General features: G+C 40.3%; 1 protein-coding gene across 1 annotated transcript in view; it reads right to left on the bottom strand.

Annotated features, from left to right (window-relative positions):
- Positions 1-14,531, bottom strand: part of COL3A1 (collagen type III alpha 1 chain) — a 49,235-nt gene extending 34,704 nt beyond the window's left edge. The window contains exon 1 of the mRNA XM_071434464.1: positions 14,233-14,531. Coding sequence (XP_071290565.1) covers positions 14,233-14,311 — 79 coding nt within the window. The 5' untranslated portion in view covers positions 14,312-14,531. The remainder of the gene's footprint in view (positions 1-14,232) is intronic.
- Between the last annotated feature and the right edge of the window lie 342 nt (positions 14,532-14,873).

Genomic DNA, 14,873 nt, shown 5'->3' with positions numbered 1-14,873 from the left:
TGCGAATACTCAGCTGCCATATATTATTCAAATTATCAATAAAAACCATAGAAATTTAAAATATGTCACAATGCCTGATAATTTTACATTAATAAGGAAATAAAGGAGATTTCTCTGCATTTTTAGAAACTTGTCATTCAGTTATGCTACAGTAGATGGCATCATTTAACAGGAAGATGACAAAAATTTGAAGACATATGGATATAATGATATTCATATTTGCTTTTAACTTTCTGGACATTGTTAAATGAATTAAGAAATAAGCTAGGAGAGCTGCAATGAAAACTGCTGTGGCCTTTGGCAGAATGAAAGTATTAAACAGATTTCCAAAGGAAACTTACATCTGGGAAGACTCGGGGTGTTAAAGACACCCCCTCTGTGCTCAGATGTAGATCTGTGTGTCAGCATGTTATGACATAATGCATTTTGCATTGCTCATAAAGATTAACTGTTTGCTCCAAAATCCTTTGGAAAGCTGATTTGTGCTAAAGCACTGGTGAGTAACATATAGGAATAATGAGGTTATAAAAAAGCTGACTTGTCTGCTTCTAGACTTGTGGTATAACAGCCACATACTTGCCTTAGCCAGCTTTTCTTATTGATTCCTAAACATTCCCATTAGCCTGAGATTTAAGAAACATTAGATCTCAACAGTATTTGTCTATGGCAATGCACAATCTTATTCTTCCTCCCAAAGCCCTAAATATGATGGCTGTACAGCACTTCACTTCTCTGGCACTTACTGCAATGCTTTGTTGGAAGCCCTGTCAATCTCTTGTGCACTGTTATAGAAGTTTAATATTTTAAAGCCTGAATTAATTTGAAATTATGCTGTTACCGAGCACTCATGTTGTTATAGGTTTTGCTGTGTGTAGCACTTCCCTGGGCCAGCCCAAATACTGAATAAAATAAAAAAAGGCAAGACAATAATTGTTGTATGTTGGTTTTGAATTATTTCCCATTCTAGGAAGACTGGCAGCTGTCCATAAGCAAACCAATATTGAAAGCTGAAAGGAAAATCACAATTTAGTTCCAAAGGACCTATAAGTGGGGTACATAGAAGAGCCCAAACGTGTGCAAGGGAAAACACAGATGGCCATTGTCATATGGCCTGAAAGATGACAGATGTCAAACGGGACATAATCCCAGTCCCAGTGAGGTAAAGGGGAATTTGTTATCATATGAGACTCTGACCTGCTCTGTGGTTGGTTTTGGCTTTGCATTTGTGCAAGTACCATGATCATCACTTAACCACAATTTTATGGCAAAAGGAAAAAATTTCCTAATAGTATCCTCAAAAACCACAGGCTTTTCCACTTTGGACAAAGGCAATGTCCAGCTATTGCATTAGTAGCAGACTTGCATATCCCATTTACAGAGATGTGACTAAAGGGTTAGAAATTAAAAAACATCTTGAACTTGTCTGGTTCTGCCTCAGAGAGGGCAATAGTCCACACAGGGGTGACTCATGATCCTCCAGCAGCTGCCTGATGATGGCCTGGGAAGCAAAACTGAGGAGCTTTGGTCTGTGAGAATCTGATCACAAACACAATGAGTCAAACAAACAACTTCTGCTGTATTTAAAGTGAATCTGGTAAAGGCTAAAGCAGCAAGATGAAGAAGGCCTTGCCTCTAACTTTGACAGAATCCAAAGCCTGATGAAGTTAAGAAAAGCATTTGTGTTACTCTTTTAACTGTACAAAACCTGTGCTTCCTCACCCTGACCTAGTTTTGGTCATTTCCTTTGCAGGATGAGTACTTCAAAAATTGTTTTACATTTCTTCTGTAGTAAATACATCTGTTAATTGCATACCCCAGCACTGTCTGATACATTGTTTAAGCAAAGCACAAAGTAGAAGGAAGATATGTTGTCTATTTTCAATACAAACACAATCATTCTCCCCTACTGGAGTAGGTGGAGGAATCCACCCCAGCATGTGCAGCAATGCTGCTTTCCATTTCCTGAGCAGAAAAGAATGCCACAGCATCTACCTCGAGGCAAATGGTTTGGGCTCCCTGTCTGGTATGAGGATGATGTTTACAAGAAACCCAAACACACTCGTTCCATCCCATCATTAGTAATGGAAACAGGCAGGCTCATAATGAATGAATTGGCTGCAGCAGCAGGGATGGCCTGGTCTGTTGGCATGTCCGGTCAGTGCTGAGTACTCGAAAGGGCTCAAACCCTGTCTGGGTCACAGCAGTCAGGAAAAGATGTGGAAAAAAAGGAAAAGAAATCGTTTAATCAGTTGGGTTTGTTGTTTTTTTTTTTTTTTTAACTGCAAAGCCTTCAAACATTCTCTCAGCTGGAATTGTCTTAATCAGCTAATTAATTGAATCCATTTCACATGATGCATGAGGACATAAGGGCCAATTTAGGTATCCATACATATTAGGATCTTTTCAGGTTTAATAGTAATGATGGAATATTTTGTAAGGCTTGTTCACATGTGATTGAAGGTAATGAAGCCTCCATTTATTAAACCCCTAAATGCAGACCTAAACATCAAAACGTTGACCCAAAGTGGGTCAACCATAAAAATCCATTGATGCTCTGGGAGCTGTAGAAGGAAGATCTGCTGTCAGGTGGGATGGAAAAGGAGCACGAATGAATAGTTCACAGACTTCCCAAGTTTCACACCAAAAAGGACAGCTACATCCCATGCTTTCAGAATGAAACTGAAGCTTTCTTACTTCTAGGGATTCTTGTCTGCCAAGAAAGCTGGCATTGGAACAGTTCTGCTGCTGCGCTCATCCCAGTTTTGCCGTTTTCTCAGATGCAGAGTAAGAAAGAGAAAGCTGCTTAAAAGAATGCTGGTTAAGCATTCGGAATACTGTACTTGTCTGTCAGAGGTGTTGCAGGATGGAGTCATGTGCTGTTTCACTGGCAATGTACAGAAGAGTCTGGATCCTCAGGTGAAGGATCCTTGTGTCACACAGCCAAACTGTCCCTGCTTCGAGACCCACCCAGTCTGTATGTCAGATTACAAAATAAATAAGAAAAAAGCAGGCCTGCACCGGTACAAACAAGTGCTTGCATTTTAAACGGCTCATTCCTTGTTCCCTTCATTTGTTTTTATATGCTACAAATGCCACAACCTTTCTGCAGCCTTTAGAAACCAAGAAATATCAGGATTAGAATATATCCTAAGCATGTTTGTTACCAAGTAAAATACAAAATGCCTCTATTTCCCCTGTAGCTTATTGGGTTTTTTCTAATATTTCAAAATGTGATTTAAAAACTCTAATTTTTCTGTTTTATCTTCAGAGGTTTAGGTTTCACAAATTGCTCTACTTGGGCACACATGCTGACACCCTGGAATGATGTTCTTCATACAACTTCCAAAGCTCACCCTGCCACAGCAGTGCTGCAAGGAAATCGTGACCAGAGCTATCCCAGCAGAGATGTTGTTACACAACAGCCTCCCTGCTTCAGCTGGCGTCTGGCACGACAAACCATAGCAAAAGAACTGGCTTGTTTCAAAACTGGTAATTAGCAAACAAAGTGCAGGGTGGTTTCTCTGCTGGTTTAGTTGGAGAGGGTTGTTTTTTGGCAGAGCTGTCATTTCAAGCTGAGTCATACAAGGGGCAGGATCAAGCAGACTGCTCTATCACCTTGCTTCTTTTCTTGGGGCTGCCCAGAGAAATGTTGACTGTCTGGTCCTGAACTCATAAAAGTAATTTTGAGGACAAACTTCTGCTGCATTCAAGAGACAGTTATACCTTTTTTTTTTCCTTAGGTATTCCTTGACAACATCATGGGTCAAATTGCTTTTTGCAAGGGAGGAAGATATTCCTGGATGACCATCTGTATTGAGATGTTACTCTGGGATTTCCTCTCAAGTGTCCCCTCTCAACAGGTTGACTATGGGACTAAATTATATTTATGCTTCTATCTTTTCAGTAGAGATCAACCTCTTTTCTTCCAACAAAGCTGCAGAATTCAGATAATTCCTCCCTGATTAAGGGTAACCACTGCCTGATCAGAACCTCACTTGATTTTACTGGGCTTTGAATCAGACTTAAAAATTGTTAGCTTCTAATCATTCTGGTGTTAACTGAAGCTCTTCAGTGCCTAAAAGATCAAATCTTTTACTAAGGGTAACATTAGCATTAGAGCAGGACACAAAGTAAGGAGACATTTCATCATAATTCAGACAAAGTCTTTTAGAGGGATCATTGCATCATACTTCAGCTACTCTTCAGTTAATGGTAAAATGCCTATGAGATTTTTCCATCCCCTCTGTTCTTACATTACAATATTTTTTGGCACATCACTTTTTGTGCCATGTGGTGTCCTGCTAAAAATAAGGAATAGGCTGCAAGAACTTCTTTTGTGGCTATTTAGTTGCAGTGCTAGCATAAATTCTAATACTACTCTGCAGAAATATGATTTTAAGGTACTTATCATTTGAGTGAATGACAACAAATTCTTCCATAAAGACTTGTCTTCAACTAAGCAAAAATGGACATAAATTCAAGGTCCAATCTGATTTCTGATGATTTAATGGATTTATTAGTTTCTTTAAACATGTATTCTGCTCATTCCTTAGGCAGTCAATGAAGACTTCTAGAGTCAGAATCCAAGTGTAAAGGTTATGTTAGTTTTGAACACTTGACCACTTCCAATTGTATTCCATAAGAAGCTGGCCTAACATAAAAAACATTCTTTTCTAAAGAAAAGTAATAGTTCAAGCTCAACATTACTAGGATCAATTAATGGGAAAAAATTATTAAAATTGGCACAAGATTTTGCCAAACTTTAAAAAAAAAAGTCAGCCCCAAGGTGTAGCTCAAAGACATAGTTCTGCATTCCTGATTTTAGCTAGGACCAGGCAGAGTTTATAACATTGGAGGGTTCTTTGACACATTTCTTGAATAGGTCTGTCCTGGGAAGAACAAAGAAAAAACTGGAAAAGTCATTGTGCGCAGGCTTCCCAGACTCTACAAATACTCTGATACATCCAAAACCTCATGTGAGAGAGGTTCAGCTTTTGATCTGATAAGAAAAAGGGAACGAATGCAAATTGATAATTGTTGAAGTTTGGTCCACATAGAAACTCATTTAAAACACCGAACTATAACTCCTTAATTAATGATGCTTTAAGCTTCCAGCATGATAAAACCTAAACACTGTGTGGGGAAAAATGTATGACTTTTGTTTTGCATTGTCTAAATTTGTAATTAAAACAATTTTTGGCAGGTAATTAAAATTTCAAGTGGGACATGATCCTCTCTTTCCCCTCAGCTCTGTGAGAGAGTGAACAGATTTATGCAATGCTGTTTCTGTGGTTTGCCTTGGAAGAGATCAGCCTGATTCAATGCTTCTCTCCTGAGGCTGAAGCAGATGGGAAATGTTACAATGGCAGTATAATACATGTGGTAATATCATTTATATTTTCAGATACCTTGGACAAAGTCACCCCAATATAACTCCACAGCCATAATGGATTTACATCTGAGATGAGTAAAGCAGCAGGGGGGCAAATTCTACGCTGGCCTAAGTCCCTGCACGATTTTATTGGTTTCCCTGTAATTTCAGAACTTGGAAGTAAATGAAGGATTTGGTTCTTGCATTTCATATTCCAGTGAAGGATTAAAGTGCTCTGGCATACTGTCTAAAGAAAAGAATCATATCTTTGGCTGCCAATAAATTAAGGGTATTTGTAATTCAGAAGGTTGTGGTGGGGTTCTAAATGCATAGAGCATCATTAACCTAGATTTATCTGCAAAACAGTTTGTATTCATTCACTCCTTATTCCAGTTTGTACTAATTCACCCCACATCCATTTTGGACAGTTTGTTGGATATGGATTGCAGTATTTGAAATTCTTCTTAATCTGCCTCATAGAGGATATTAAATGGCTATTTGTACCCTGGATACAACGCTCTCATTGTCAACCTCCTAGGGCTACTAAAGTAAGTATTGTGAGGGTTTTCTCAGGGTACTAAAGACAATTTAATTTTGGAGACACTTTTAAATATCAAGTTCTATGTCTGGCCATTTTTCAAGCACAAAGACCTACAGATCTTCCTAACTAATTCCCTTGTGAGGTGAAAATTCACACTTTTGGTGCAGCGAAGAGCCTGCAAGCAGAGATCTGGCTTTTTATTAATATCAGAGGTCAGCAGCCTTGCTACTGAAGTGGCTGCCTGAGGCCTGGCACACATTTAGCTCTCCCTGCTCTGTGCAGCAACAACCCCAGCTGGCACAGAGTGAGAATAAACAGCACCACATAGCCCAGGAGGGCTGGAACATCTGCAGCAGACACAACCTGATCCAGCACAGTTTATCTGTTGCAGCCCTTAAAAGGTATGAGTGGAAGAGCCAGAGCACACCTGATAAATGAAAAGGCTCTGCACAATTCACTTTTTTTGATTCTTCACTGAAAGACATTTACAGCAATCTTTCTCTCTTCGGCTGCTCAGAAATAATCAGTTGGACTAGAAAACCTCTCTTCTTTCTTCCCCCCACCCCTCCATATTAATGCTATTCTGTTCATACAAAAAAGAGGGAGCTACAAAGAGGACCACCCTGCCAACAGCTAAGCCACCAACAGCCTTAGAATATTGTGCAAAGAATCTTCAAAATGTCTGAGCAGATTTCAATTACTCTTTTCAAAGATTTGCAATTCCCACTACACAGCCCATTGTTTGCTTTCACTAGGACATTCCTCTCTTAAACAGCTGGCACAGAATGACTACTGCTCTGCAGGGAAACAAGCAAACACCATACAGTAGATTAAAAGCCAAAACCAGAGAAGCTGTAGGTTGTTTTTTTTTTAAAGAGGCTCTCATGAACATAAAAGTGTTTTCCAAGAAAATATGAATCCTATTTTTGCTGCTTATAGCTGAAGGAAAGCATGGGGGATGTAGTTTACTCTCCTTTGATGCTCAGCATGGCAATTACAGTGAACATCAAAGGAACAATGAGCGATGCTTCCCATATTTCCCATTAGCTCTGTTCAGATGAGCAATTGTTTCTGCCTCATCTCTTTGAAAAAAAAAAGATGCAATTTTGTTCTTGCTTATTTTCCTAAAAGAAAATGGAAAGAAGGAGAAGAGAAGAAGCAGCACAAAGGGAAAGAAGACAGAAAAAAAAATGTTTGCTGCAGACAGCCTTCTAATGCACCCACCGGTCACTGGGCGTGAACTGCGAGGAGCTTCAGTGGGAACTGATTATGTCCAGGAGTTTTCCAAGAACTGCCAGAGCTGAATTGCTGTGGGAAGTATTTTCCAGACAGAGATCATCCTTTCATATCTACTGCTGCAAAATGTGCTTGGGTTGTTCCTGTGATTCTGCTGCCCTTTGCAGCGCTGGACTTGGGAAAAAAGGGGTGCCTGAAGCTGCCCAAATAGCCCAAGAAAGGTTTGCACTCAGGAGGAAAGGTTTCACCTGATGGGAGAGCAGAGGTGACTGCTCTCATCCCTCCAGGGTGGGATGCACAGTGACTTGAAAGAGAAATCCAGCACCAGAAAGGGATATGTCTCCAGTGGCTGTGGATAACTTTGCATTTTGCTGAAGACTAAACTCTGCTAAAGTCTTAAATCTAAAAGTCACATCCTTCATTTCTTGACAGTCATTTGGGTGCCCTTTTAGCTGTAGGAGAAGGCCTAGGCTCTCAAAACAAAAAAGCCACATTCAGCCTTGAAATACATATATTTTCATTACCCTCACATTCTTCCTGTTCAAAGTCCTGTGCATGCTTTCTCCTTCCTGGCAGACATATCTTCATGGAGTAGTTGTGTGAATTAAAGCAAGACAAAAATGTGCAGACATTGTTAAAGGAGGTACCACTTGCATTCTCATTCTGATAGTTCATGTTTAAATGAAGGGTTTGACATAAATGGGGGGAAATGGAAGTAGTCTCTGAGCTAATCTGAAAGGAATCTCCTCTGCTAAACTAAACAAAGCCAGAAGTCCCAGAGCTGAAGTTTATCCAAACTAAAGCCAACAAGCGGTTGTTGTTGGAGGGGGTTATATCATGTTTTCCATTGTCATGTTGACATGAAACAGGCAGAGGCTTCCACTTTGCAAACTCAGAGACAAGATTGGCTCTGAAGTGAAAATAAATAAAGAGAAGCAGTGGCTGGAAGTAGGTTAAGTTTCCTCTAATCAAAATTCAAAGAACCTTTCCTATAAAAGAGAAGATGAGAAAAAATAATGACTGCTTAAAAATATAAATGAAAAATACAATGTACTATACCTATATGTGAAAGATGAGCTGCTCTACAGCCAATGATGGATCTCACTCCTCCTAGCACACTTCCAGCATCTAAGATTGGGTTAGCAGACCTCCTCCTGTCTCTCGTACTTTCTGATTCCAGTAATTCGTAATTTTTTACTTGGAGGTTCTCTCTTGATTAACCATAGTCAGAAGCGATGCAAGGGTTAATATTTCATCTTTTTTTTTTTTAAGTACAGTCTCAAAGCCATGTGAGAAATATTAATAGCATGGCCACCACATATAAATCTTATTTCCCTGAAACAAAGTCTGACTGTGTTGAATGGAGAAAAATCAGGAAATTCTGTGGGAATTCCTTACAGACTTTTCCAGTGACAAAATGTCTCTTGTCAGGGAAGCCACAGAGAGGACAGAATGGAAAGCTTCATGAACCCTGTGCATCAAAAGACTGAGTGGAAGAAAATCCCTAGAGAAGCAGCTGTCCTGCAGCAGTCACCAAGGTTGTGGGAAGCCACCAGCAGTGAGCCACCACACAGCATCTCTGCCACAGGGACACCACTGCTGTGACAAGCATGGCCCCAGAGAGCCAGCCCTCCAGGAGGAATCCACAGCATCCCCTGGGATGCAGGTGGGCAGCACACTGAGGGCTGAGGGCCAGGGCTGCAGCATGCTCTGCACCCAGCCATGCTGCCCTCAACAGCCTGACCTGCAGTTACAGAGGTAAAATAACCCTTTGTGCACCCATCCTGGAGCAGGAATCACATCTGTGCCCAGTCCTCCTTCTGTACAAGGTGTATCACCATGGATATGTAGAAGCAGGAATAGGCTGGCAAAGTATTGCAGCAGGTAAATGATGACACTGAAATTTTTGTTCCATTTAAGGTTGAAGGCTATTTATCATCTGCCAAAAACCAAAATCAGAATGTGTCAAAATTATAGACAATTGGTGGTAGATACTGAACTCTAAACCATGTTAAAGTCATGTAATCTACCATTTACCAGGCTACAATATGGAGAATGGGCTAACAGTAACAATGTTGAATCAGAACAGATTTTATTATACCTTTCTCAAGTCTGTTTTATTTTTTTGGGTGCCCCAATAATAAATTGAACTGTGTCCATCATATAAACTGCAATGGTGTAGGACCCTAATCCAGTTACTTTAAGACCGTAAAAACCCCTGTTTGTTAACAAATATCTTTGCCATTGCCAACAATTTTCCTTTCCTTAACTGAGATCTTTTGCCTAGTTTCTAAAACAAGCATGACTAAAGGACAGCATAATCTGGAACATTAATGGCATGACCATTGCACTAATATCTAATTCTGTGAGCTGTGACAAGTTATGACTCCAAACCAACAAATTAAATCTTGCAACTCTTACAGCAGCTGTGGCTTGTGCTCTTCAGCAGACTAGGAACCTACCACAGAAACATCAAGAGTGATACAGTGCTCCAGGTGCCCGCTAGCCTGGGAAAGTGCACTTTGTTATGGTTTGCCCTTCCTGGTAGGCTGAACCTTTCAACTCTGAAGAGGTTGCTTTTAACCCCAAAAGCTAAATGGTGCTCTGTATCGCTTCCATCTCCAACCCTCAGTATGCTGTGCCAATTAGGAGGGCAGGTATGTCCCATTTTCTGCAGATTTCTGATTAAAACAAGGTGTGAACAACACTAGCACATAACTGGGACAATGGATAATGGAACAGTGTCAGTCTGGTTTCTCAGCTAGCCTGCGGAACAAAAAAGTGATGGCAATTTCCTTTTTTTTTGAGCAGCATTAATTACAACTCTTCCCCCAGCTGTTGTGTAAGGCTGGCATCAGCAGAGTTTGCAAGTGACACCTGGCTGCTTATTTCAAACCTCAACACTTTGGCAGAAGCTGGAAGAGGAAACAGGATCTGCTTGTAATCTGCAGCACTAAGAGGAGAGCAAATGTAATGACTCTGACCCAGGCATCAACAGTGAGGTTTGTGCCAGCAACAACACCCTTCTACCTCTGCCTCTTCCCCCTGTAATAAAGCAGTGGATGTTTCCAACTCCACCTCCTCTTTCAAAAAATCAGTCTGTGTAGATTTGGTGATTTGGTCTCAAGTCAAAAACAAATCTGGAAAATAATGAAAGGGTTATATAATAGTCTCATTTTCCTAAGGCTAATGTGTTCCAGGGGTGTGTGATATAAAATGTGTTTATGAAATTTGTCCTATTTCCAAGAACATATATATAATGTCTGGAGGGGGTGGATTCCCCAGGCTTTCATTTAGCATGATTTTTCCAGACCAGAAAGCAATGTTTCAATTTTCCTAAGCATAACCCTTGTCTGCTGTGCAGTTGGTAAAAAAATAGCTAGGAAAAATGGAAGAAGAGGAGCAGACCCCAGATATTTCATTACTTTGCATAGTCCAGGTTACTTACGATGGTTAATTATCTCTTGGCACACAGATGTGCATCATCTGGTTTTACTGTCAAAATTCTGGAGGGAAACCTTTCTGAGTTACCAAAACCTTTGAGGAGAGATAGTTCTGTTGTTATCATTACCGTTAAACTGGAAATTTATCAACAAAGAGCACATGTGTGCAGTGTTCCATACAGCTAACTGCTAAACATGACAGTCTGGCAGTCTCACAAATAAACTACATCTGTACAGTACCCATCCACTTCACATGCTACCCAATCCTTCCCAGTTAATAAGAAAAGAAAGCAAAATGGCCAAATCAGCTGTTTACAAGTTTTCTTAAAATATAATTTTTTTCTCTGAGATCAGAAATGGGTACTCAGCATGAAAAGTAATTTGCACGCTGCCTCCTGAAACCTACATGTAATGGTTATATATCATTTTAAAACTGCAATTTGCAACTGAAAGTAGTATGAAAGGTCAATAAGTCTTGTCAGAGAGATTTTAGCATTCAGCCATTACCTCAGAAATGAGTTTCCTGACCAAACATCCAAGATAATACTTGCATTACAAGGAAAACACTAAATTACCTTAGAGCAAAAAATTACTTGGACTAGTACTGAAGGGTTTCTGGCATTGCTGCCACACTGCTTTCAGAGCAGTAGAGTTTTCCTAATGACCTCAGCAAAGTTCCTCAAGGACTGGGGTGTACCTACGAGAAGTGTCTTGCTCTGCCTCACTGAGGTGTCCTTTAAGCATCACAGATGCAGCTGAGACAGGCCCAAATCCATCTGACTTCCCTTTTGGCACTGATGTGAGGGCACTGTGGATGTGCTTCCTTTGTAGGCAGTGGAAACTGCCAAATACCTCCAGTCTGGCTAGCTAAAACTTATTCTGTCTTCTGTTAGTAACTGTCATGATTGCCTCTACAAACTCAAGACAAAGGGGATGAGTGCAGGCTGCAAGGCTTAGCAAATGCTTGCACATCTAGGGTGGAGAATGGATTTCTTTCCTAAAGAAGCATTCTAATACCTTACACTTTTGAGTAGTTTAATATGCAGGATGCAAAGGTGCCTTCAAAGGGTGGAACCCAATGTACATTGCTGGACTCTGAATCATCTGTCATGTCCTGAAGTCCTGGCTTCATGTCCTGTCAGCCATCAGGGGGCATCTTATCTTGGACATGGGCAGGGCTGGAAAGCCCTGACACACATCAGAAAACCTGGATTGTGTCAAAGTGATTTCCCCTGCAGGCTAAAAACATCCTGGTGGGTTACAAGGACACAGTTTTTGAGTTCACAGAGTATTCCTTGCTGCACAGTGCCTTGATCCCAAGCTCTAGAAGAAGTTTAGCCTGAGGCTGTACTCAAATCCCCATTCCAAGCTATTACAGCAAGACAAAGAAATGCATAGCCCAGGGGTACATCTGACTACCCAAAACTCAGTGTATACCGAGCAGTTTCCTTAATATCTTGCCAAGTCTTGTGTCCTGGAAGGCTTTCCTAAGGAAAATTTTATATTCACTTACATTTGATACTAACCATATAAATGTTTTTCTTGACAAGAGAGAGCATTTCAGCATGTCTGGAAATTCTCTTTTCAGTTGTGGAAAAATTGGTTTCCCTGTCCATTCCCTGCCCTGCACATGAATTAGTGATATGAATAATCAACTCCTTCAATTATTATTTTCTGTGAGAAAAGCATATTCAAATGTGTGGAAAGAAACATTCTAAAGTGAGGAGAGCATCCAATTTTTAAGGGATAACTAGTGATTTATCAGTCTCTCTGTGTAACCTCATCCCTGTAAATAGTATGGAAGTTAGCCCAGTAAGGAAATGTTACAACACCATGAAACAGGAATGTGGCAGGGAAAAGAGAATAACTCATTCACACTTCATTTGTGTATTGTTCTTCTACCCAAAATTTACCATTTATTGAGTCAAATATATGTTGCACCTCAGAAATGTCCAGGGATATGACTAGAGTGAGGGAAGGAGACCTGGCACTCAGGAGGGGTTTGTTTATGGAGAGAAATAAAACTGATGTTCCTTCTCTATAATTTGGATTTGCTCTAAGTGCTTATCCTTCTGATGATAGACACAGGTATACAAAAGAACACTTACTGCATTTTAAATAGAAACAATATATATATTGTCTGCTGCTGTAGGCAGAGAAAACTCACAGCACACATTTGCTCCAATTTTATAATCACTGAATTTTATAATCTTTACTCATTATTGGAGAGAGAGTTTGTATACGGCAAAGCAGAAACAGAAAAGGGTCAATTCACAGTAAATTCTGTTTACTCTCTACAGAATATATGCATTGGTTGGGGGTTTTTTCAATAGACACTTAGGCTTAGCCTGTGTCTGTGCTAGGTGAGGGGGGCTGGTGCTGCAGAGGCTGTTGCCTGCTTTGCTCATGCACAGATCCTCCTGAGCTCCAAGTGATCCAGTGCCAACAGGCTGCTCCTGGTGGAGTCACTCACCCCTCGGCAGAGGTCCCTGCCCAGGTATGGTGAGACAGATGGGTTTGCCATGAACTGGCTCAAGTAATTGTTTTCATGATGTGTGTCATACAGAGTAGTGTAGGGTGTGATTTTTAAGGCATTTGGCTTTCCTTTACAGCACTACAGTTTCTTTGGCTGCTGCTTATCGAGTTAATTGTAAGGTTATTCCTCGCCTCTCTGTAGGAATAAATAAATTGCTGATCTTTCATACTTACTGGAGAGAAAAGTGTTTTATCTTAAGGAAGGACTGGTTTACAATATCTGGCAAGCAGGAACTGAGCACATCCAAAAAAGGTCAGCTGTACTTGTGGAATGTCATCTGTTTAACTTAAATACTCATACCACACTTATCTTCACTCTAGGTTGAATTCTTGTATACAAAGTACTTCTCTCCCCTCTGAATTCCATGTTCAGTTGGTTTTTAGTGTTCTTGCTCTCTGTAAACATGCACGCACACACTCACATGGACTTACACATACCATCAACTGCTAATCAGTCTGGTGAAGGGCTGAAACAGCCTGCAGATGCCTGATTCAAACTATTGCAGCTGAGGGAATTAATTTACCCTTCTGTTCTATGCCAAAGTAAAAATTCTGTAAGCTGACATATTTTCATATATCACTCTTAAAAACTCCTTCAACAAAACCATTCAGAATTTTAAGGCTCTTTTTTCCTGCATGCAAATTGTTGAAAGAAACCCCCACGCCGCCAGTGTAAGACAAACAAGTACAAAGGAGAACTCCAAATAAAATAGCTGGAAGCAAAGACTTCTTCTGAAAAAGAGCTTTCAGGCAGCACAGAGCTAACAGTTACAATGTTATTCCAAGAGTTAAAAGAAAGAGCTTAGAATCTCCTCGGTGTCTGTAGCAGGAAAACAAGTAAGAACAAGAACAAATGCAGCCAAGGCAGACAGCACTGTACAGTCCTTCTAACTTTAAAGAAAGCAAAGCAAAGCAAAACCTTTGGGATCATACTGCAAATCCCTGCAGCTTTCAGCTTCACCATTTAACATCTGACTGCTGAATTAGTGAAGGAAAAGTGTTCTGGTGAGATTCGTGCATACACACTTCTGACAAGCTATTAAAATTATTGGTAAAAATAAAAATAAAATAAAAACATGAAATCATAAGAAGCTTGAATTACTCACCGACTTGTTGTGCCAAAATAACTGAGGGTTGAAACACGGCAAGAATGAGCAAAGTTACTTTTTGCACAGAGCTCATCATGTCTAAATATTAGACATGAGACTCTCTGTGCAAAAATAAAAATGGGGGGGGAAGAAAAAAATCTGTTCAAAATAGCAACATCGGTTGTTCCCTGCCCTTCCAGCACCGGGCCATGTACAGAACTCAGCCACAAGCATTCCCCAGCTTTGGCCTTAAATAGGAAAAAAATTGGCTTACTTTTCTTTTCCACCCCCTTTACTGAAACATGAGAAGAAGACCCATCCCCTAACAGTAAATGAATGATTAATATTTCTCTTGGCTTTACAGAAGACTAAAGTCAACCAAACAAGATACACAGCACATCTGGAACTTTTGTGTGCGTACGAAATGCATGCTGACACTGTATATGAGCAGTTAGTGTGCACTCTATGTGACATATATGCACATGAAAAAAAGCCCCATGCCAAAGCACCCGGGGTAAAGCATTTTTTCATGTTAATTAGGAGCCAATGGGTAAAACCCAAAGAGAATTTTTAGTTCTTAGTGCTCCCTAACAAAGATAAAAGGTAAGTGGAGGTGTAGCTGCACAGACTGAAAGAATCCCAGAAGTGGAGAAGCAAAC

This window comes from Agelaius tricolor, unplaced genomic scaffold (genome assembly GCF_023055355.1).
Source record: "Agelaius tricolor isolate 1412-34295 unplaced genomic scaffold, bAgeTri1.0.p SCAF_10, whole genome shotgun sequence".
In the NCBI taxonomy this organism is placed as follows: domain Eukaryota; kingdom Metazoa; phylum Chordata; class Aves; order Passeriformes; family Icteridae; genus Agelaius; species Agelaius tricolor.
This window is presented reverse-complemented; position numbering and strand designations above follow the sequence as displayed.